The 22,964-nt window shown below is 37.6% G+C and overlaps 1 protein-coding gene across 4 annotated transcripts in view; it reads right to left on the bottom strand.

The window, feature by feature from the left end:
• Nucleotides 1–57: 57 nt before the first annotated feature.
• LOC121315703 (methylglutaconyl-CoA hydratase, mitochondrial-like) overlaps nucleotides 58–22,964 on the bottom strand; it is a 93,774-nt gene continuing 70,867 nt past the window's right edge. For 3 of the 4 annotated variants that reach the window (XM_041250063.1, XM_041250055.1, XM_041250038.1), the window contains exons 7-10: nucleotides 9,142–9,329; nucleotides 8,025–8,075; nucleotides 6,204–6,251; nucleotides 5,631–5,862 (exon numbers count right to left, since the gene is read on the bottom strand). In XM_041250063.1, the coding sequence (XP_041105997.1) occupies nucleotides 5,785–5,862; nucleotides 6,204–6,251; nucleotides 8,025–8,075; nucleotides 9,142–9,329 (365 nt within the window). In that variant the 3' untranslated portion in view covers nucleotides 5,631–5,784. Of the gene's footprint in view, nucleotides 161–5,630; nucleotides 5,863–6,203; nucleotides 6,252–8,024; nucleotides 8,076–9,141; nucleotides 9,330–22,964 lie in introns of those variants that run through there. The other variant, XM_041250046.1, reaches the window with a different exon arrangement.

Raw genomic sequence — 22,964 nt, 5'->3', positions numbered from 1 at the left:
CATTACTACACCCCCCATTTATACCATCAACCATGACCCCTTGGTCAACAAGCACATCTGCTCCTCCAATCCACGAATGCCATGCTGTGAACCTTCCGGGTCAATGGTTTAATGTACAGTAGCTCCACCCCCCTTCTGGACGTCCGACTTCCACCGAACCCTAGGAATAAATTGTCAGGCCAATTAATCCAAGGTACTCTGTTCCCTTTACACAGCGCCCCCACAGGTCGGGGGGGGGGGCACACAAGTGACTAGTATAGGACACAAGTGACTAGTATAGAAACAAGAGGGTTTGATGAGTTTTCATGGAACAGATGAATGTCAGCCTTTACTCAGTCCATGCCATTTGACTGTCTTTGTCCACCAAGCCCAAACAACAGATTTTGCTATCTTCTATATAATTGTAACATGGAAGGTGAAGATCTATCCTGCTAATGGTCCATTTGATTTTTTAAAATATTTTTTCGCAATGCAATCAAAGTTAATTTTCTTACGCTTCCATCAAAGTGCTTTTGATCTCAAAGGCTCACAGATTATTTTTTGTTTCATTAATATCCCATTATGTGTTTCATATAATTCAGAAAATGATATGAAACACACCTAATAGGAGATTAAAGTAAAAATTAAAACATCATGACAATGTAAATATTATAAATAATCCCTTTAAGACTATTTCCATGAAATAGATGTATTCCACTGTATTACTTTTAATGTTGTGTGCATCTTTCATATACAGTAGGAGAATGTGACATCAACCTACCCTTGTGACTGGAGGTGAATTTGACTAAGATTACTGGAATCATTCATAAGCTCTGGCCATGAAAATAGTTTGCCAGCTAAAATGTCTGAACTCAGTATTGAGAAACTGAAGACAGACCTATTTCCTTAAATAAAACATTTTTAATAGGAACCAATTTTGAGGAAATGTGGTAAAGCGCAAACCTAAGGGAAAAGGGCTTTAATGATTAAATCAATTAAAATGTATTATTCTCACCTTTTTAAGACAGTTTAATGAATGGAATTTATGCTCTGTGTATCTTTTTTTTTTCTTTTTGAGTGGCTGTAACTGCCAGAACGACTCTGCTAATATCCCCAAATGACATCTTGTCAGTGTTTAAAACACATGCATTGATCAGTGTGCTAACAGTTCTTTGAACTGGCAGCAATTTCTGACAAAGGATGCACCTACATTTTCACGACAAAGGGCTTGTGAATTGCTCAAGAAAATCAAACGTTTGAAAATGAAATATAAATGTGATTATTATTACAGAGCAGCTGAAATGTTAAATGTCAATCGAAAAACAAACATTACCCTGCAATAAAGTAAACAAATGTTAAGAAATATGTTTGCATGTATGTCTTGCTTTTACCCAAGTTAGTGAGCATCATAGGACTTATATAAATACATATATTCTATTTGAGCTAGAATGTTAGCCATATATATATATATATATATAATGTAATGATGAAACAAAGGCTTAACAACATTCACGATAATCCTCAGTTTAACCGAAGAGGTTCTATTTTAATGGTCTAAACAGTTGTTTTACGATATAAAAAATATCAGTTTTAGAAACTGTAGGGCAGTGTTTTTTTAAGATCCACCCCATTGAGACATACTATATGCCCTGGCAAAGACAAGAGCATTGAGGTGTCAACAAACCTGGAAATAAACTGTAATATGCCATCATCCCTGCTAAACAGCAAACAATAGACTGTAAATGAGGTGTATATCACATGACTGACAACGCTGCTATGCCAGTCAGTACCAACATGTATTGTGTAAAAAGCTGCATCTGTGTTGCATATCTGACAGACTAACATATCTAATTGTAGGTACTTTCCAGTATTTTGACAGGTGCTTCTACATCCACGACTGACAGACTTAAGTGCTGACAGACTTTTATGCGGAATTAAAAGCAGTAATTATTGAAGAATGTTCACATTACAAATAGTGGCCTCCTGGCTGCCCCTGGAAGCTCCTACTGTACATCCTATTAACAGCTGTGATATTCAAGTCAGCTGTTAGAAAAAGACAGGTGCTCTGTTTGAGTCAGCCTGTCATCTCTGTAGATATGTGGAAAATGTCTGCTGTTGGTGCACTGTACTGTATTCCCACACAGCTACTGTAATGGGCATGGTTCTACAGTGACGATTGCCTTTTTAAAAAGTATTGGATCAAAAAATGTAAATGCAATGCAGTTCTGTTCCAGATTGGAGGGTTTTTTTTTTTTTTTTGCCAGGCAGAGGTGGTTTTATAAAATTGTGTGGCTTGAGGTGAATAAGAAAAAATGAATACTGAGACAGAAACAAATGCTTATTGCATAGTAATTAGGATAGAGAATGTTTCTGCTGCCTGTTTCTTGTGTGTGCACTGTGTGAAATCTGTGTACAGCACTGTGCTGTACCTATCATTGGTGGTACATTAGTACAGGATCTTTCTTCTGTTGAAGCAATGGCTTAGGTATTGTGGAATTTATACAACGTTTGTAAATAAACCACGGATGTCCAAGTGGCGTTTCAATCACAACCTCAGTCTCTTGTACCATCTCTGCCAGCATATCCCGGTACATTTTTAAAAGATGTATAATATGTTGCTGGCTGTTAGACACCACCAAGCTCTCTGCAGCTATTCAGAATGGCTGTTTTTCAAATACTTCTTGAGTTGCTATACAAATCCTAGGAATCCTTTTTTCGTGCTGCTAATTAATATCTAGTACCCACAGGTTCAGTTGTCTGTTTTGAGCAACACTCACTGTGCTGTCTGTAGTCAATTAAACCAATTTTCAACCACAAAAATAAACACAAAAGAGCACTGAATATTTAGCATGTACAAATATAGTGCAGTTTGCAGTGTTAAAAAGATAATTATTGAAAGGAATGGTTACCAGCTTGTTTCAAGGAGCTTCCTGTGCCTTGGTTTATGTACAGTATACTGGCACACATTTGGAATGAAGCATTTCAAGTTGTAAGCTAATAGTGTATATAAAAAAGAGATAGGCACTCCACAGAATCAAAGCCTTGCCTGTCTGCCTACCATTACTTTAATGATATATGACCCTTGTGTTTCTGTTTACAAAGTTCTGGACAGTAAGAAAATTATAAACTCCTTTGCAATGCCACTGGACAACTTCAGAGCTTTTGCTGCTGTATGATATAATGTGACACATTTCATACATCAAGGTATCTTTTTGTTTTCACTGAATACACTTGGACAGTTTAATTGGTATTGCATTTTCACGCTTTTCTAAAAATAATAACATCTGTTTGTCATTAAGCTTATAAAAGCGAATCTATGCTCATTCTATAAGGGGTGCTGGCTTCTTTATACTCTTTTTCTCTTTTTATGACATCACAGTGAGGTAAGCATCAACAGGAATTACATAAAAATGAAAAAACAATCTTGCAGTGGGTTAGAAAAAAAAAAATCAGGTAAAGGCAGCATAAATAGCCATACATCAGACCCTCCTACCCCCAAATACAGATTGCTATTAAGTAACGGATTGGGCAGAGCAATTAAATGCATGGTTACATTGCTTTCAAAATAAAGAATATCAAATCATTTCACAGAGACTGCATGAGCGATATCATTCCACACCATACCCCATTGTTCATACAGAAATAATCCAATCAGGCAGCAAAAAGAAGACCCAGTCATTGCTAATGGGCTGTACAGTTATTCTATTTGGTAAATGCCACAATCATTTTGTGCAAACTTAACATTTTCCCTATTAAAATAATTGTATCTTATTCAGTTAAAATTAAACTAACTCGCTTAGAATACTGTTGAGACAGAAAAAATGACCCTGCAATTCTCCATGGAGCAACAGTGTGAAGTTACAGTATATTACTTACAAATGATGATGGATGACAGGAGCAATACATATGGCTAATACATTTATAAAGTGCACTGCATGCAGTATAAACTGCATTACTTATCTGCGTTTGGTTTATTGTGATTTAACCATTCTGGAATAGGTTAAACTGTTGCAGAAGCACAGAACCGATTTATTCCAGTGTGTACCAATGTGAACCATTTTTGTGAAAGGGAAATAAAAACTGAAACCTGCCACTTTTACTACATTCTGAATATTATTGGCATAAATACTAGAAATATAATAATCTTTATTTTTATATAGCAACTTTCATAGTGGAGCACCATCACAAAGCACTTTACAAGATACAAGACCAGGGTGTGTGAACCATGCATCAGCTGCAGAGTCACTTATAACAACATCTGACCCGAAAGACGGAGCACAAGGAGGTTATGTGACTTGCTCAGAGTCCCACAATGAGTCAGTGGCTTAGCTGGGATTTGAGATGGGGACCTGCTGGTTACAAGCCTGTTTCTTTAACCACTGGACCACACAGCCTCCTATATGATATATGTGCCACTGGGCTCTATTTTGATGCTATAAGACATTTAAATACAATCTTTATTTCTACTCCCCCCCCCCCATCCCCATATATCCCTCCATAGAGATAATATATTAAGCCATTTTTTTAATTCTATATAAAATCAGAGAAAACAGGGCCATTCTAGAGTGGGTTCAGGAGTTTAAAGACAATGGCACATGGATATGTCACTGTTTAGATTAAAAAGACTAAACGTATTACATTTTACGGCTGCCCAGGATATGGGGTTTACTTTTTTAAAATATTCACAGTAAGATTTAAAAATAATTCAATATTCACAGTAGGGACCGGTAATCACTACATTAGACACAGAAAATGTATTAAATCTGTTTCTTTTTTTTAACATTTATTTGTAAAGCTGGTTAAAAGCATGGTCATCAATGAGAACCTGCATGAGGCTTTTCGTCAGTTGCCATTTTATTAAGGCAATATTAACATGAAGGCTGAAGTATCGTTAAACCTCATCTTAAACCAATAATGCACGAGTGGAATCTTATATTGTTAGGTATATTGCAAGGTAGCTTTTAAAACCTATACTGTAGAAGTCAAATGCCACTTGTTTGTGCTGCCAGTCTACTTGTTTTAGTGCCTTCTGGTGTAGTTTCTCAGACATGGAAAAGTCACATCACTATCAAATATAACAAGACACCATTCTCACATAGCCTGGTGGTTTTGCTATAGATTATTTTGTATTCCAGACTTAATAATTTACGTCATTGATTATTTCATCTTTAAAATGATTACTGTTATTTTTGCAAACACATGACCTATCAGTCCATGTTATAAACTGCAGACCATGCAGAATCCTGCTAAAATATTAATATTGTTAATCTGTTACAAAAGCTTTGCTTTTATGAGAAGGCTACTGTCAAACAAGTTTAATCTACATTTTTAAATAAGCAGGGACTATCTGTAGTCATTGCTTGACAATCTGCAGTCTTGTTCTTTCATAAATTAAACCTATACTGGAATCCAGTCAGTTCACAACAGATGGTTCCTCTAAATCTACAAGTTTTATGAGGAAAGAAAGACTGCATGAAGCTATCAACCAACATAAAAAGGTTGTTACATGAAGTATCCAGATTGTGCAATAAATACTATGAACCACTATTATCCCTCATTGCTTATTTATAAGAGATTAATCTAAAACTCAGCTGATGACAAAGCAGTCGTGTTGTGGGCAAGTTGGCACACATTCCAGATCTTTCAATATCTGTTTTGTTTTAACTTGTTGTCTTACTTGAGGTTTATTAATGTAATGTGTCACAAGCAAGGAATACATACACTGACAGTTTCAAGTTTCATCACTCTTATTATTGTACCATGTGAATCAGGCAATATTCCTGGCATCTTTTTAAATGCTTTTTCTTATTCTCCCTTGTAACACGGTGGTCTTTTCTCTTTGAATGCAGTTAGACCTTCAATTCTGTCCTTCGTTGGAATGACCTATAATACACAAGTAAACAAATGCAATCTTTTTTTTTTTATCATTTTCAGAAGCAATTGCAAGGTCAGGGGAACAAAAAAAAACTGCTTCTGATGCTGAAAATGCTTCAAATGTCATTGAAAAATGAATACACAATAAATGATAAGGCAAATGAAGGTCAAACTCACAAGGCATGCGAAAAACAAAGTGAAAAGGCAAGAAGCAAAAGGATAAAATATAATAGAGGACATAAGTGTATTTTCAACGCAAAAGTAGCATTCATTTAATTTCTTTGGAGCTTTGTTCAGGACAGGTGAAAGCAAAAAATAATTTTACATCCAGCAATATTCTGTTTACATACCTGAGCATAACAAGCTTCTTCAATCGCTAAACCTGTTGCCAAGTCAACCTGAAAAAGAACAGCAGCTTTACTAATTAAGTAAGGGTGCTGCATTGATGTTGAATGTAGGTAGAAAACACAAAAAGTAATAAAAATAACTACATGACTTTTGCATCCAGCTTCTTCCATTATCCTTTGACAGTATGCTGAAGCAAAAACCTATAGAAATGATCACTGCACAAACGTTTTAATTTGCTATCCTCCCATGTGCTTTACAGCTACACTATTTCACAGCCCCTTCTTGCTCTCTTACTTGATTTATTGAGCTGCAGGTGATTCATGGTGAACAGGCCAAACCTAAACACATTCAATCTGACTTATAAAATGGAGGTTTTCAAACTTCTTTTGTTGATCATCATCCCATTTGATTTACTGCTGCTAACCACGGTGGCCCTGACTTGCTCTACACACACTGCACCGCTCCGCCTGCCCTCCCGCAACACAGGAAAACAATATTGCTCAAAACCGATTCGCTAAAAGAGACAGCTCCCTTAGCAAGGCAGTCTAAGATGCTACTTCTGTTACCAGGGAGTGAATTCGCCAGCAGGCATTCAACCAGCCCCTCTAGGCAGGCACTGTCAGGAATACCATGCTGTGTAAACAGAGTAGATTTAACTGTTTTACTCAGTAGGCAGGCAAGAATCCTCCCCCCCCCCTTAATATTTCACAGACCCTCTGGGCAGTCTTCATGGACCCTAGTTAGAGAACCACTGATAAAGAATATCAAAAGGATTAAGAGCTACTCAACGAATTTAGTCAACCTTGGCTGCTAAAATCATAGCAGAACAATCACATGAGATAAGGAACACATCAATTATAATAGTAAAAAGGTTCATGGGAATTTGGATTTTCCAGAAGCCTTTGCAAGCAACATGCAATTGCTGTGCAGCACTAGGAGTCACATGCATGTAGTCTATATACTTTTCTTTTTATAGCTGTTTTCATATCACTTGAAACAACCAGAGAACAGTATATTAGGTTAATTAAGCCCACACAAGGCCAGATAAAGGAATACAAGTGCATTTTTAATCATCTCCCCTCTTTTGTCTTCTCTTTTTGATACTGTACTCATGTGTCCTAATTTCCCATTTTGTGATCAGACCTAAGAGGAATTATAGTATAATGCTGCAAACCTGTAATAAATAAATAAATAAATAAATAAACAGGTGGAAAAGTCATATTTAGCACATAATTATTTTGTGATTTTGGATCACTCTGACCCAACTACCAGGTTTACTTGTTTTTCCTTTCACATTTCATGAAAGAAAATTGAACAGCAACTTAAAAAAAAAGTTCTTATTTTAACGTGTCAGCTTTATTAATAACAGAAATTAGACACCTTTCATATTAAAAACTGGTTATTGTGCCAGGCAGCAGCAATAGCCTAAAGTTATACAATGTCGTTTCTCCTGAAAATACACACAAACATGACAAAGATTACAAAGAGTTTGAGTGCATATACTAATCAATGACAGGGCTACTCTGCTGTGTAACAAACACAGTACATTAACAAACAGTAAATCAATCCAAAGCCTAATGTTGCTATATTGAGCAACAATATAAGTGTAAGAACGAGAACACATTTTGTCCAGCTGTACTTTTATCTATTAACAATAGAATACAAATCTGAAATGTGAATCTAAAAGTTCATAGGAATTAGAGGTCATTCTCAATAGGTTATTTAATGCATGCTGTTATGGGAAGTAAAGCAAAAACACATTATGAAATATTTCCTGTACCACGATGGGTGAAGGGTGGGTGTGATACTGTTTAAATGCTTACCTCAATTCCTCTGTTAATGGCAAGCTTAGCCATTCTCATAGCTATAGGTCCCTGAAATGCAGATATAAACAATATTACTACTGAATACCTTAGAAAGAGAGATGCAGACAGACTGGTTGAGAGGTAGAGCAATTCAGGTGATAGGATATGGTTGCAACCTGATTCAGTTTTAATCATCCCTTCTTGTTATTGCCCTCCAACGTAAGCAGAGTGTTTTTGAACACACCCTTTTCAACAAAGATACGTGTTCTTTAACATTCCATCTTTTTTATTTCCAGAAGGTTGCTTATAAGTCAAAACTGCTGATTGCTTTTTTTTGGCAGAGCAACGCCTGAGCTGAGGCGGAGTGCTTAGCATAGTATACTGTAAATCAGGCAAGCAGTAAAATAAAAGCACTGGCTTACTAAACGCACTGGGACAATAGCTACATCTGTAATGATGTACTGTCATAATCATTATAGTTAGGACTCAGTGTAACAAACACGCCGTTGCTTGAACAGAAACTCTACTATGATGCTGGGAATTCAAAGTGCAACTCAAGTGTACATCAGTGTTTTAAACAGGTTTTGGGAAACAATGTGATGCAATAGTACTAAAAACAGATGTTTAATCTGAAACACTGTTATGATTTCAGTAAATCCACACACTGGAGTCAAGTTATAGTAGCCTGGGGTATCCAAAGCATGCAAAAGCCACTTTCTCTGTTAAAGGCACAGGTTAAAACATGTACACCCTTCAGATTTATCAACTAATAAACTCATCCAGTGAATTATTCCTTGTTATTATACAATTATTCATTGTGCTCAGAACAGTGTATTAGTAAATTATGTATTGCTTACTCCTGTAAATGGGGAGCACTGTCGTAGCAATGCAGAGGTTAATCACACAATGTCATTTACTTTTACTTTGTGCTGTGCTTCTTTGTGAATTTGGCTCAATCCATAATTTTATATTTAAACGGTCCAGTGCACTGTACATGTTTATAAATATGTGTAAACATGAAATCCATAATTGACACTTCTGGTGAAAATATACAAATCTTTCAGATACTGTTTACAAGTAATACACTGTAATATTGGGAAAGCACAGTAATATTCTTAATGGAGGGCACACACACCTGAGGAATGAATTCTCTTGCCAAGGCCAAGGCTTTCCTGAAGGCAGCGTCTCCTGCCTCATTCTGTTCCACGGCGTGGCTGACTAACCCAAGGGATTTTGCCTCGGTTCCATCCACAGTACGGCCGGAGAAAATGAGCTCCTTGGCAGAAGACACTCCAATGGTACGCGGCAGCCGCTGTGTGCCACCTGGACAACAGAAAACAATGCATGAGTCCAGATTTGGCTCGGTGGTATTCACTTTATAACAAAAGAAAAAAGCATTAGTAACACAGTGTGAGAGAACAAACATTTCTCCAAAATGTATTTATTTTCTTAGTTGAAGACATGTGTACCAAAAGCTGCCAATTACTGTCGCTCGTGCAATAAATAGAAAACCCAGAAAAGTTATTTCTTTGTAAATTGAAAGAGAAATAATATGCATCAAAGCACCTCATTACCATAATAACACAGCTTGTATTGGCCTAGGCTTTTTTTTTTTTTTTTACTGTCCCAGTTTATCTGGTTTATTAGTAAATGACACATTAACAATGGAAGGTGCTTTCAAGAACATCCCTGACTTGCATGGTAAAATACCCATGAAATCGGGTTTCATTAAGGGGTAGGGGGTTCAAAGAGAGAAAAGTAACGTATAACAAAATCAGAAACAGCAGTAGGTTCCCTGCTGCAAGTATCAAAAATTATAAATCAGTTACATAAATGACAGGTCATGGTGCTAGTGGTGCTCAGCTAAGGTGAAAATTGTACAGTTCACCAATAACGGTCTCTCAATTGAATAAAGTGGTTCTAATTTACAGTCATTAATCTCTCTAGTACAAAATCTGTCTCTGCATTTAGCACTGTAATCAAAATTGGAGTGCTAATTGTTGTCAACTTCTAAATGTTACGTTGACCTACAATTGCATTCAAATTTACACTTTACAATATAATGTTAGTTAAGCTTGCTACTAAACAGCAGAGATTGTAAACATGCCCACATTTAGTTTTAGCTGTAGGGACATTGATTCCCTTTTTAAGAGATGCTTGCGATTCCATGAGTCAATAAAGTATGAAAATCCATGTTAAATAAAGACTAAAGCATTGTCTGGTCTATGTAAAAACACTTCAGGTCTAGCCCTTCCCACTGTCCAAGTATAAGACGTTTTTCCTCTGCATAGCCCCAATATTGATCCGATCTGAATGAACTACATACTTTGCTTAGTAACAGATTCAGACATTCTCACTATAGATCTTTCAAACAGCTCTTTAAAAACACCTTGGGTTCAGAAGTGTTCCGTAGCTGCGTGCACATGCAGGTGTACATTCCAAAAATCAAAGTAGTAGAGTTCGGAGCTAACACAGTGTTCAAGCTACATATATTTTTTTGAATAAGGACTTGAATATATGAGATGTCAGCTTTCATCAACATCCACATAAATAACTCCTTCCACAGGAGACTGGGATCCAGGAGCATGTTTGCATTATATTTTAAATCCAAGTTCATTTAGAAAGAAGATAAATTAAGTCAATAGTTTTCATTAGTTACTATGCCATCACAATGGAGAACTTTCTAATCTGGGAGTACGTGTGCTGACTGGAAACAAATCAGTAGCCTCTACAGTATGACTCATAAAGCACATATATATCTATTGTTGGTAAACCGCTCCAGTTCCACCACAACCTTACAAGATGTAGTAAATGTCAATACATCTCGGAGCTTGCAAAGCAGTGTCAAAGGGTACAATAGAGGGGTGTGTTTTTTTGCTGACTGACTGGAGACTGACTTGACACGCCCTATGGATGCGCAGGTTTTATTACAATAGATAATTCACGTGACGCTACCAACAATGATAGCTCACGGACGACATACAACAGTTTGTACAAAAGGCAAAATAACCACTGTCCAAAAACTACAAATAAAAGGTGTTGTGAGCACGGCCAGCGCTACTTCACTAACACAATGGAGGTCCCGCTTATCCACCTCACTGTACTTTGGGGATCTACGATCCCTGAACTAATCCTTAGTTAGCACACCCGGTCGTCAGTGGTTTTGGCTTCTTCTTCACAAAGCTATGACACAAATAGATCGGAGGATTCAGCTTTCAGATTTCGTTGTCTGGGTAGCATGGACAATCTTCAGTCCACTGGCTTATGGCCTTGCAGCAGGCCTGAAGTAAATCTGCGGGACCCTTTTATACCTGACACTCTGCTGGAACCTGCTGGTCAGGGATTGGCAGCTGGCAAACACTAGCTGATTTTTCCGGCAGCCAAACACAGCAGGTAGGATGTCTGAGAGAGGGCTTCGGGGTCTACATTAATTATTTATATAAATATAACACAACAACCCCACTTTTCATGCACAGGGCAATGTTTTACTAAGTACCAAATAAATTATAATAAATCCCAGTTATTGTGCCATTTTTGTCATAAAGCAAGATTGGTCAGGTGGTCACTTGCCTAGGACTAACAAGACAGGAATGTAGAATTATGCCTATTTAGTCATGCCCATTATTGAAATTTACCAAACAAAGAAGAGGGTGATAAATGTAGATAGAAATAGCAACGTTGTAATCACCTCTGATGAGTAACATTTTCTTTGAAAATTAGACGAGCCCTGCTTAATAAGACATCACCTGGCCCTCATTACTTAAAATAAATGCCACATACTGTGTCAAACACATTGAGGAGGATGTAACAAGTAATGTGTTACTGAAACTTAATTAGAAAAGTATTTTACAAAGCAAAAGCAACAGTTATTAGTTTTCTTAGGACAAAAAAAAGGTTCTAAAATATAGATTATTTCAACAGGCTCTGTTGTATAACTGGCAACAGACCAGATAAAAGGCACCCTCATCATTTATTAGTCCTGTCAGTTCAGTCTATCTCTGTCTGTATGTCTGCATGTACAGTGTATGCCTCCAGTGAGCCTGTCTCTTGTTTGGGTCATACAATTCATTTGAAGTCACGTTGTAGAACTTAGATGTCCCCTGCACAGATCATTAAGTTTGACCGATTTCTCTCAATGTCTGTCCACCATCTTTATATTTGCACACCTTGCCATGTGATTTTACCAGCAGTTATGAACGGCTGCAGACTTGAAAACAGGTTGCTTGATAAACAACATGACACATGACACTTGCTTGTGCATGCACAATAAGCAGTCAAATGCAGCAGGTTTACATAAGGCAAATTGATTGCTTGTGACAAGTAAATGGTGTTGAAAGCAACACAAATGTCAGCCTTTACACCCATTCTAATTACAGAAGTGATCTGACATTACAGTTATCCAAACTGCCTATTCAAAGTAACAAGAATCAACTGATGGTTTTAATACAGGCTTAAATAAAATAAAATTTCTATAGGGAACAAAAACAGAAAAGTAAAAAACAGAAAAACCATGTCTTTCGAGATCACATACGCAGTACAATCAACAAGCATAGATTTTAAACTAACAACTTCGTTCACAAAAAAAGACGTTATACTATGGGTGGTTATGGAATACAATATTTATGACACTCTCTAACCACTTTTAAAACTCCCTCAGGACAACACCTCAAAAGGAGTTATTGGGTTGTTACATAACCCCTTTACAGTCCACGTATACTTATGTTATAAATTAACATGCTTATTCAATCAAGGTGCCTAGAGCACATTCTAAAATGATTATGCAAGTCATATAGACAAATAAGACTGCAAGATTAGAAAACATGTTTTCCCTAAGACAAATTATGTGGTTCTTAATAGGCCAACATATTATACAATATTCTAATGGTAACAAGGCAGGGGTGCTGTGTCAGAATGCAAGCTATTAAAGGAACAAGGTTTAGTTAATGTTGAAAGTACTTGTACTCTCCCATACTAGGCCTGGGGTTTTGCATATTTGGAATTTTTATAGGCCACTATAAAAATACCAACTACCTGACAACCCTGACAAAACTCTATAAATAAAACCCCATAATAATAATAATACAAAAATAATTACATTTTCAGATTGCAATTGTTCCTTCTACAGAATTCAGTCAGTTTGTGTCGTTGCTTGTTGTAACTGGAAACAGTTAGTGTTGTGATGGTGAGACGAGACCAATCACGGGGGTAATTATTTTTACAATGTATTATCCTTAAATGAAACTTTCCTTTATGTTCATATGATCATGTTAATGAAGAGAGGATGAATAAAAATAAAGTGTCTGTTGGAAAATCTGTCAATGTAAGCATCAAGCTGGCACCATCGCCTATATGAAGCAATGTCATCCTGCTCAGAAATCACTGTGCTGGAAGTCAGCACTTTTCAGCTCTGTCATGTTATTCAGCCATCAGTCAAATTGCACAACTCTTACACAACACTTTGGATCCAAAAATTCTCATACCGGGAAGAGTCCCAGTATATTGCATCACACAGCAGTGTAGCAACATGGAAGTCCCAGGACTCATTTACTGTAAGTTGTGCTACATTTCTTTTGGGTAATATAACGTGCTAACCTTTAATGTTTCAACATTTTCAATGTTACTTTGAGGCATAAGAAATAAATATGCACCCGTCGTAAGTCTCCCTGTTATTTGTAATTTTGGAAATGAACTGTAGCTGGCACTGTATCAGGGAGTCATGTGGAAAACATTCCAGGAAAGTAATTACTAAAGAGATTGCAGCCATAACTACATATTAACACATTTTACAAAAGCTTATGTTTTAACATGCAAGTTTTGCCAATTCATACACAGAATTAACAAACAATACAAATTATTTGCCAAACTTGATAAGATAAGTTAGGAGTGCTGCCGTAATCTAGTGTTTGCTGTTTGAAGATCCTAGCAACGATCCTTCTTACCATCTGAATCTGGTTTACTGCCATGTCATGTTAACCCTATGAATGTACTGTTGTTAGCGCCAGTAAACTATTTACACATGCTTTGAGTCATTAATCAACTGGGGGATTTCTCCCAAAGTAATTTCACTTTTGTGTGCATCTCTCACACAAAGTCACATGCAGCAATAGAATGTTTAGAACAGAACATGGAGAGAGTCTCTGAGGACAGAGTGAAGACAGGATAAACTGCTTCAGATTCCAATGCTGGGATCACAAAACAGGTTGGTCACTGTGAGTTACAATCTAGAATCTTCACATTACAAGATACAAATAAAAGTGTATAATAATTCCATGTATAAATGACAATACAGACTTAATTATGTTATCCCAGTGACATTCGATTCGAACACTTGAGCATATATGTTCCCTTTCAATCTGAAGATGATCAACAACCAATTCTTTTGGCATATGCCTGCCACAGGTCGGGTATTTACTGAAGATTTTATGTCAGAGCTGCTGATAGGCCCCCCTCTGGGGAGTGATGTCCTCAGTCCTGCCTACCGAGGGATTAAGTAGTCACTCCACGGAGATCGCTTTCTCTTTTGCTTCTCACTCAGGTAGGTATGGTAGGTATAAACTAACCTGTCCAGTTGCGTGATTGAGTCTTGGTGAAAGAGCTCTCACTTCGAGTTTTCTGGTAGTTCCCCTGCAATTTAATTGCTGGAAATCGGCTTGCCACTTGCCCGGAAGACTGAGCTATAAATGCTGCTCAACTGCACTCCCATTTAATCTTTCAACATTCAACAGCCTGCATCGCCTGCCGATTGTGGTCTGCTTTCCTAACCTTGCAGTGCTGATGTTTTGTATTTTTTTTCCTCTGCTATTTGCAGCTAAAAAAAAAGAGAAAACAGAAACAAGGGGCGTGTGATTCCTTCCCCGGGACCCAGCTCTGCCATGCCCGTTGTTGAGTCGACTCCACTAGATTGGCTCGGCACGCCCACTCTGTGTGCGCAGCCCAAAAAATAAAAAATCTAAATAAACATACACCCTACCACTTCAGCTTCTGCTGTGTGTGTAAGTGTGTGTTTTTTTCACTGCCTTGCAGTTAAAAAACATACAAACAAACAAACAAAAACAAGTGTGCTTCCTCCACTGGGTCTGGTTCTACTTTGCCCCACTGTCGAGCAGACTCCACGGATACATCAACCCACCCACGTCGTGCGTTGAGTTTAAGTAAACAAAAACAAAAAACCCACTTTCTCTTTTACTTACTGTCTGTAGGATGTGCTCCACTCTGTTGTAAGCTACACGTTGCCCCAGTTGTGTGATTGCACACGGTCCAGACTAGACACCCAGCCCAGTACCCTCCGTGCTTGCGCACTCGGTGCTCTGTGTTTTGCCGACCTAGGTGTCAGTGCCCCAGAGCCTCAGTGCTTCGGTGCCCTTGGTACCTCAGTGCCATTAGAGCTCAGACACTCCCTTCATCGGTGCATCAGAGCCTTGGTGCCTTGGTGCCTCTGTGTCTCGGTGCTTCAGCGCCCTCAGTGCCTCAGAACCTCAGTGACTCAGCACCTTCGGTGCTTGGACACTCCATGCTTCGGTGCTTCAGAGACTCTGTGCTTCGGTAACCACAGTGCTTAGACGCTTCGTGCCTTTGTGCTTTGGTGCCCTCGGTGACCCAGAGCCTCTGTGTCTCTGCACCCTCATTGCTTGGACACTGGCTTAGCTGAGCCCTCTGCGGCACTGTGAGCCCTGGCCTCCCCCCTTCCTCCATCTGCCATCGAGCATTCCGTGCGCAGGCTCCAGCCCATCGATCTCGCAGCCGCTCAAAGTCTCCTTCAAGTAGCAGTTAGTGGTCAAGACACCTGAGGCAGGCAAAGGATATTTCTGAACTGAAGAGCCAGATGGCTCAGGTTAGTACCTGGTCAGGCAGCAGGTTCTTCTCCCTGTTCTGATCCCAGCTTCACCTACGGCACCTGCCCCGGGACTAAAACTGCTCTCAACAGCGGTCGCCCGTCATGACGTGACGATGAGGGGAGGTGAAACAGGACGCGATTTCAACTGCAGCTTCCTACGACGGTGGCTCTTTCCCACAGAAAGAGACCAAGAGATCCAAGAACTAACCCAGGATATGGGCTCCAGCTCTGAGGTTACCTCAGAGACTGGTGTTACCCTTCCCTCCAGCTCAGTTCATGCGCTTATGGAGCAAGCCTCCAAGTTCTTCCAGGTTCCCTGGACGGCAGTGCCTGAACAAAGCCGCTCAGTTTTCAGAACGCCACAAACTTCACCTCCCCCCCCAGCCCTTCCCAGTGTTTCCAGATTTTCCGGAGGAGGTGCAGTCCTCTTGGCACCGACCAGCCTCAGTGCAGAGTGTCTCGAAACAAGCAATCCTGTTTAGTCCTTTTTTCTTTTTTCAGGTCGAAAAAGTCCCTTGGGTCGACATTGTGAATATCTTTTAGAATTCTGAATGCTTGAATTAGGTTGCCGTGTAGTCTTCTTTGACCAGAACTGAACACAATATTCGAGATGAGGTCTTACTAATGCATTGTACAGTTTTAACAACTTCCCTTGATTTAAATTCAACACTTTTCACAATATATCCGAGCATCTTGTTGGCCTTTTTTATAGCTTCCCCACATAGTCTAGATGAAGACATTTCTGAGTCAACAAAAACAAAAAAAGGTCTTTCATAAATTCCTTCTTCAATTTCAGTATCTCCCATATGATATTTATAATGCACATTTTTTATTTCCTGTGGGCAGTACCTTACACTTTTTCCTATTAAATGTCATTTGCCATGTGTCTGCCCAGTTCTGAATCTTGTCTAGATCATTTTGAATGACCTTTGCTGCTGCAACAGTGTTTGCCGCTCCTCCCATTTTTGTGTCGTCTGCAAATTTAACAAGTTTGCTTACTATACCAGAATCTAAATCATTAATGTAGATTAGGAATAGCAGAGGACCTAATACTGATCCCTGTGGTACTCCATTGCTTACCTCACTCCATTTTGAGGTTTCTCCTTTAAAAAATCAGTACTTTCTGTTTTCTACATGTTAACCACTCCCTAATCCATGTACATGCGTTTCCTTGAATCCCAACTGCGTTCAGTTTGAGAATTAATCTTTTATGCGGGACTTTGTCAAAAGCTTTCTGGAAATCTAAATAAACCATGCCATATGCTTTGCAATTGTCCATTATCGATGTTGCATCCTCAAAAAAATCGAGCAGGCTAGTTAGACACGATCTCCCTTTCCTAAAACCATGTTGACTGTCTCCCAGGCTACTGTTACCATATTATAGTTTCCATAAGTTTGCATATAATAGAAGTCAGGCTTATTGGTCTGTAGTTATCTGGTTCAGTTTTGTTTCCCTTTTTGTGGATCGGTATTACGTTTGTAATTTTCCAGTCTGTCGGTACAACCCCTATGTCAAGAGATTGTTGCATGATCGTGGTTCGCGGTTTGTAAATAACTTCTTTCATTTCTTTGAGTACTATTCAGAGGATCTCATCCAGCTCAGGGGATTTGTTTATTTTAAGAGCTCTAAGTCCCTTTAACACTTCTAAAGTTATTTAAAACTAGATAGGAACAGGCTGACATGTGGGGCATGTTGTCCGTATCCTCCTTTGTAAAAACCTGTAAAAGTAATCTAGCATCTTGTCCCATGATGGCTAACTGGAACACGGCTGCAGCAGGGTGATGTTGGTTTCATACCACAGAGAGGAACTGCTTGAATGCTTAAGACAATCAAAAGTTCAGGAGATTGATTCCAACACAATTCACAAGGCCAGGGGGTTTATTCGGATGCTGTAAGACAGGGAGTTCCTTTTTTTCTTGATATAATGCCCCATGTTGACGTGTTGTACAGTCAACTCCAGAAGCAAGACATTGGCACAGTCTATGCTGAGAGAGTTACTACCAAGTTTATCAGGAGTACCAACAAAATGCGTGAATGCATTGATGATCCAGGTTCAAAATTGTCAGCCGAGTCTGAGTTTCCCAGACACATAGCTGAAGTGAAGAAAATGTCCAAACACTACACACTCACAAAAGATCTGGTGAGTGCAAAGTTATTGTAAAGTGACTTGTTTGAAAGACACAGCCAATGCTTTCCAATGCAAGCATATCCAATGCTTAACAAAGAAAGATTGAGAACTGAACTTTCTGTTATATATTGCAAGCCAGAATTTCGTTGTGCTAGTGGTGCTATGGCATTATTTTGGTTGTTTCTTTAAAATAATCTCCAGGATACATTTTCAGAGACTGTAACAATACTGTAAATTCTCATCACAACACCCATGACAGCAGCAGAATCCGAGAGATGTTTTTCAACTCTAAAGAGGATAAAAGCGTTCAAGAAACACGATGAGCCAGGATCGACTCAACGCACTGGTGATGCTGTCAATAGAGAAACAGATGATCCACTACATACTGGACTTCAACAAGAGAATCATTGAGAAGTTTGCTGCCATTAAAAATCACTGGATAAAATAACTGTACAAGTAGGGGAGTACTGTTTATTTAACTGCTTTACTTTATGTAATTATACATGTAATGATGTTTCTATTTTTGTTCATTAAATATATATTTGTATTAATATACATTGTACATAGAGCTAATGTAAACACATTTACCCAATTCAATTGGATAAAATAATACAGATGCTTTAGATTAGCCATATGTGAATATACGTGGCTTTACATAACATCAAGGCATATTAAATCATAGTGAAATTTCAATGGTAAGAAAGAATCAGTGCGAAAACGGCTTTTGCGCTTTCCGCATTCGTTCATTTTTTCCTCCTACGCCCAACTTGAACCAAAATTCTCCAGCTGCCACTGATAGATAGGGACCTTAATGGAGAAAAAAAAAAACTATATATATATATATATATATATATATATATATAAACACACAAAGTGTATCTTATTAGACTTGTTTACCACTTTCATGCCTTTCTATGATGTTTGCTATTATTCTGAAGGATTTCACAAGACCCAGAATGCACTGCTGAGTTCATTAGATATACGAGCAAAACTGAAGTGCACACCACATGCACCATCCAGGATAGTAATCTTTAAGAAGGAATTCAGATGAGTACCAAATGTGTGTTTCTACTGAGACAGAAACATAAGACTACAGTATATGTGTGATCAAAGAAAAATAAATAAGCACACATATAGGATTAAATGTTTCTACTTTATTCAATAGCCTTAGAAAAACATTAAGCCTGTTTTTTAAAAAATAAAAATAAAAAACAACACTTTCAGGTTTTCTGCCAAATACTTTGGGGAAACATCAGAACTAACCCTTTTTTGTTTGTTTTTTATATTGGAAAGAATATCATTGCACATAGTAGCTTTGACAGAATATAAAACATATGTGTCACATTTTTGGCATAGACTAATATTCTCCAGGTACACAGCCAAATAAAACATAGGCCAATGTTTTGTTTATGTAGCAGCACCTAAATGTACAACAGCTATGAAAAGCTGTGCTTCTGCTTTTGAAAGCTTGCAAGACATTTTTTTAAAACAGGATTACTTTCAGTGGTTCAAATCCTTTGTATTTTGGAAACAAAATGGAGGTTTTAATTCTATTTGGAATAGTACCCAGACTGTAAGATAAAATCTTTGGCAACTTCCAGCAAATTACCCATTACTATGTTGCCCAACAGTACTTTTTATTACAAACTCAGAGATGTAAGAATTTATTGATTAATTATGTACTGTAACGGTATGTTGCAGGTGGAACAGAAACTTATGCCTAGATAACCACAGTTCCAAAGTGCAGTGTATACTCAATGGAAATGTTATCTTGTATAAACTTGCAAATGGTCAAGTAAAGTAGATGCACTTGGTGATGTTCCATCAAAACTAGACAATGTGTCACAGAAAACAAATTTGAAAGATTAAAAAAAAGCCTTTTATAGCAAAAGTTGTCCCCCTAACTACTGAATTGCATCGGTACATATTAACAAAAAGCATACTAAATTACTTTTATTATTGAACACATGTCACTTCTAAACCTTCAATTGAGTAACCTTAATTAAGCCAAAGTGAAGAGGAAGGACCAAAACCCACTACCATCATTAAAATGTTCAAATGTTAACGACCAAAGACAAAGTGATTCATAAAATAAAATCTTACCCTCTGTTATGTACTGTACAGCAGGTCTCACATGTGCAGTTTGAAAGACACACATATTTTTGCATCAAATTACTATACATTGTACCTGGTACCACAGTAAGTTTTGTTAGGATGTCTTAGGCTTTAACTTCCTTGGTCATGTCATCTAGAGAGGGAAAAAAAGTATTCCAACCCTTAGCCTTCAACCAATGAGCTGCTTCTCCAGTGCTTTATAACCAATGACATGCGTTGATCCTGAAAACAAGCTAAGTTGAAAAAACTTACAAAGTGAAACAATAGCACTTATACAAACAGAGTTTATTAGTGCAGTAGAGCTCATGTTTGCTTTAATAATTGTGTCATTCCAAACTCCACCTACTGTACTGTATGAGAGCTATAGAGTGAATGGGAGTTCCAAACAGAAGCTAATTTCTCCTCCTAAACTTAAACTAAACTTCCCAAGGCCTAAAGTTAAACAAGAAATGGATGGAAGGTTATAAACCAAAAGAAAGCAGCAGTCAATAGGTTTGTGTAAGTGGTGACTGAGCATGCAGGTTACTGTTTGTAACATGACCAAGTTCTTTCTCTGAGGTAAACAAACTGAGCATCTAAAGTCTATTGCCTCAGTCTGGATAGTAAAAGTATATAGTTACAACACCATGGCCAGAGTGGTTGTATACACATTTACTATTTATTAACCTGACCTGAGTAACTCTTGTTTGCTGTTGACTCTTGTTTACCTTCATGGCTCAGACACACTCAGTACATGCCAGCCAAGCTGCCTGGCAAAAACGGTTTTAACTATGTTCCTAGAAAGAAAGACTTGCTAACAGTATGAAACACCACAAACATGTCCTTTATTTCACAAACAAGAAGAACTATGAGTGAGCAAACACAAGAGTTTACCTTTTCTATTCCTCCTCCTGTCAGAATTATTATAATGTTATTTTAGTCAGAATACCTTGACAGATGGATTTTTAAACGGGTTTGATAATAATGACAGAAAACGCAAGTCCTGCTCATTTGAGTTCACATTGCAATTTGCGAGTAAACTCAGTTAGTTTTTTTTCATGATCAGTGCACAGAATGTTTACACTATCTCCAATGCATCTTGGTATCTTTACAAGATGACAGTGATTGGGGGACTGTTTTGCATTTCAATTTTGTATCGCTTTTTATCACTATTGAAGCAAACACTGGAAGAAAATACAGCAGTTAGAGGGACAGCATTCTCTTTGTCAATTTCTGTCTAGATTTTGTGTCCGATCAAAACATTGTGTCCATGTTCTTTCATTGTCCACACTATTCCCCTTGACATTTTTTGGCACAACTTTATACTTTAAATTTTTGCAGAATACCAGAAACAAGTCATGCATTGCTGTCAACCAACTACATAAAAAATAACCAAGGAACTTCACTTTCACCTCATCTAGTTAAAAGATCAAAGTGTACCGAGTTTCCTTGTTGTTCACATTGCAGTTTATCAGGAAAACTAAACTAGCTGAGACCACCTCTTCAAGTGGTCTCAGTTCGATTTGTTTGTCAAATGAACTTTGTTATACACACAACACTCTAAATTAATTGAACCATACAGAACCACCCCCCCAACAAGCTCAGTGTGAACACAGCCTTAGGTTTAATTAACAATATATTTAATAAGTATTTAAAATAAGTAATGTGACATGTATTTGTATCAATAATGTGAAACTGAACAGGCTGTACAGCTTAAAACATAACACATTACTTTCCTTAGCTTTCTGATTTGTTGTATCTATTCCTGTAATATCTTTTTCAACATAAATCACGATTGTTTTGATATTTTTATTAACACAGCCATAGCCATAAATCATTTATTTTCATTTCACATCGGTTTTACATCAGGTCTTCCCGTTAAAATGTCTCCTGAATTCAATCTTCCCTCTCTCAAAGTTCAGCATTTTGATTGGTTCACCTGTCCTGCTCACTCTGGCACAGATGATTCAGAGGGACGGGAACAGATTTAAGACCTTTTGACGGACCAATGCGATGCATAACCAATGTGAAACGAAAATAACTGGTCAAAACTGATTTATGACCAGGGATATGTTAATAAAAATCTCAAAACAATTGCAATTATATTGTAAAAGATATTGTAGGAATACAGTACATACAACAAAGCAGAAAGCTAAGGAAAGTAATGTGCTGTGTTTTAAACCTTACAGCCCGCTCAGTAACGCTTTAACAGAGTCTCCATTTTTAAAGCACTAAGTAAAGGCCGGATTATACAAGATAATGACACAGCTTGAAACAAATTCCTTGGAAACTGAAGTTATAACATGAAAGGGGGTCACAAAAAACTGTTTACTGTTTTTGTTTACAGAGTCACCAATGAACCCATTGCTTTTTGTTTGCATTTCAGTAACTGCATTTGTACATGCTGTAAAATATCAGCAGTTGACATAACTATTTAATATTATTAACGGTTGTGTGCAAAAGTTAATGAGCACTTGAATAACTAAGCAACTGCAAGATTTATACTTCTGACCTTTTTTCAACTACTTATTCTAGTTTAGACGTCTGTCATATTTGCAGATACAGTTCTATTTCTTTCCTCCTAAAATAAACAGTCTTGTCTTTTTTTTTTTTTTTTTTTTTTTTAAATAGCATACGTGCTGTAAACAGGGACAAGCTGTAAACAATAAGCTCCTGATGTTCACGAAAAGGCTGTTTCACAACAGTCTATGTAAGTTTTATGTGTATTTCTATGAATAGTGCCCTATATTTCTGCGGTACTAGATGTTAAAACAAATCTGGTCAAAACACTAGTAACTTCAACCAGATGATGCCTGTAATGAGTGACAGGATAATTAGTCCACCAAGAGGACCAGCTAAACAATGTCTTTTATTCAAGACAACACTCAAATCTCAGTAAAT

Source organism: Polyodon spathula, chromosome 1 (assembly GCF_017654505.1).
Source record: "Polyodon spathula isolate WHYD16114869_AA chromosome 1, ASM1765450v1, whole genome shotgun sequence".
Classification (NCBI taxonomy): domain Eukaryota; kingdom Metazoa; phylum Chordata; class Actinopteri; order Acipenseriformes; family Polyodontidae; genus Polyodon; species Polyodon spathula.
The sequence above is the reverse complement of the archived record's forward strand: the minus strand, read 5'-3'. Positions and strand labels throughout refer to the sequence as shown.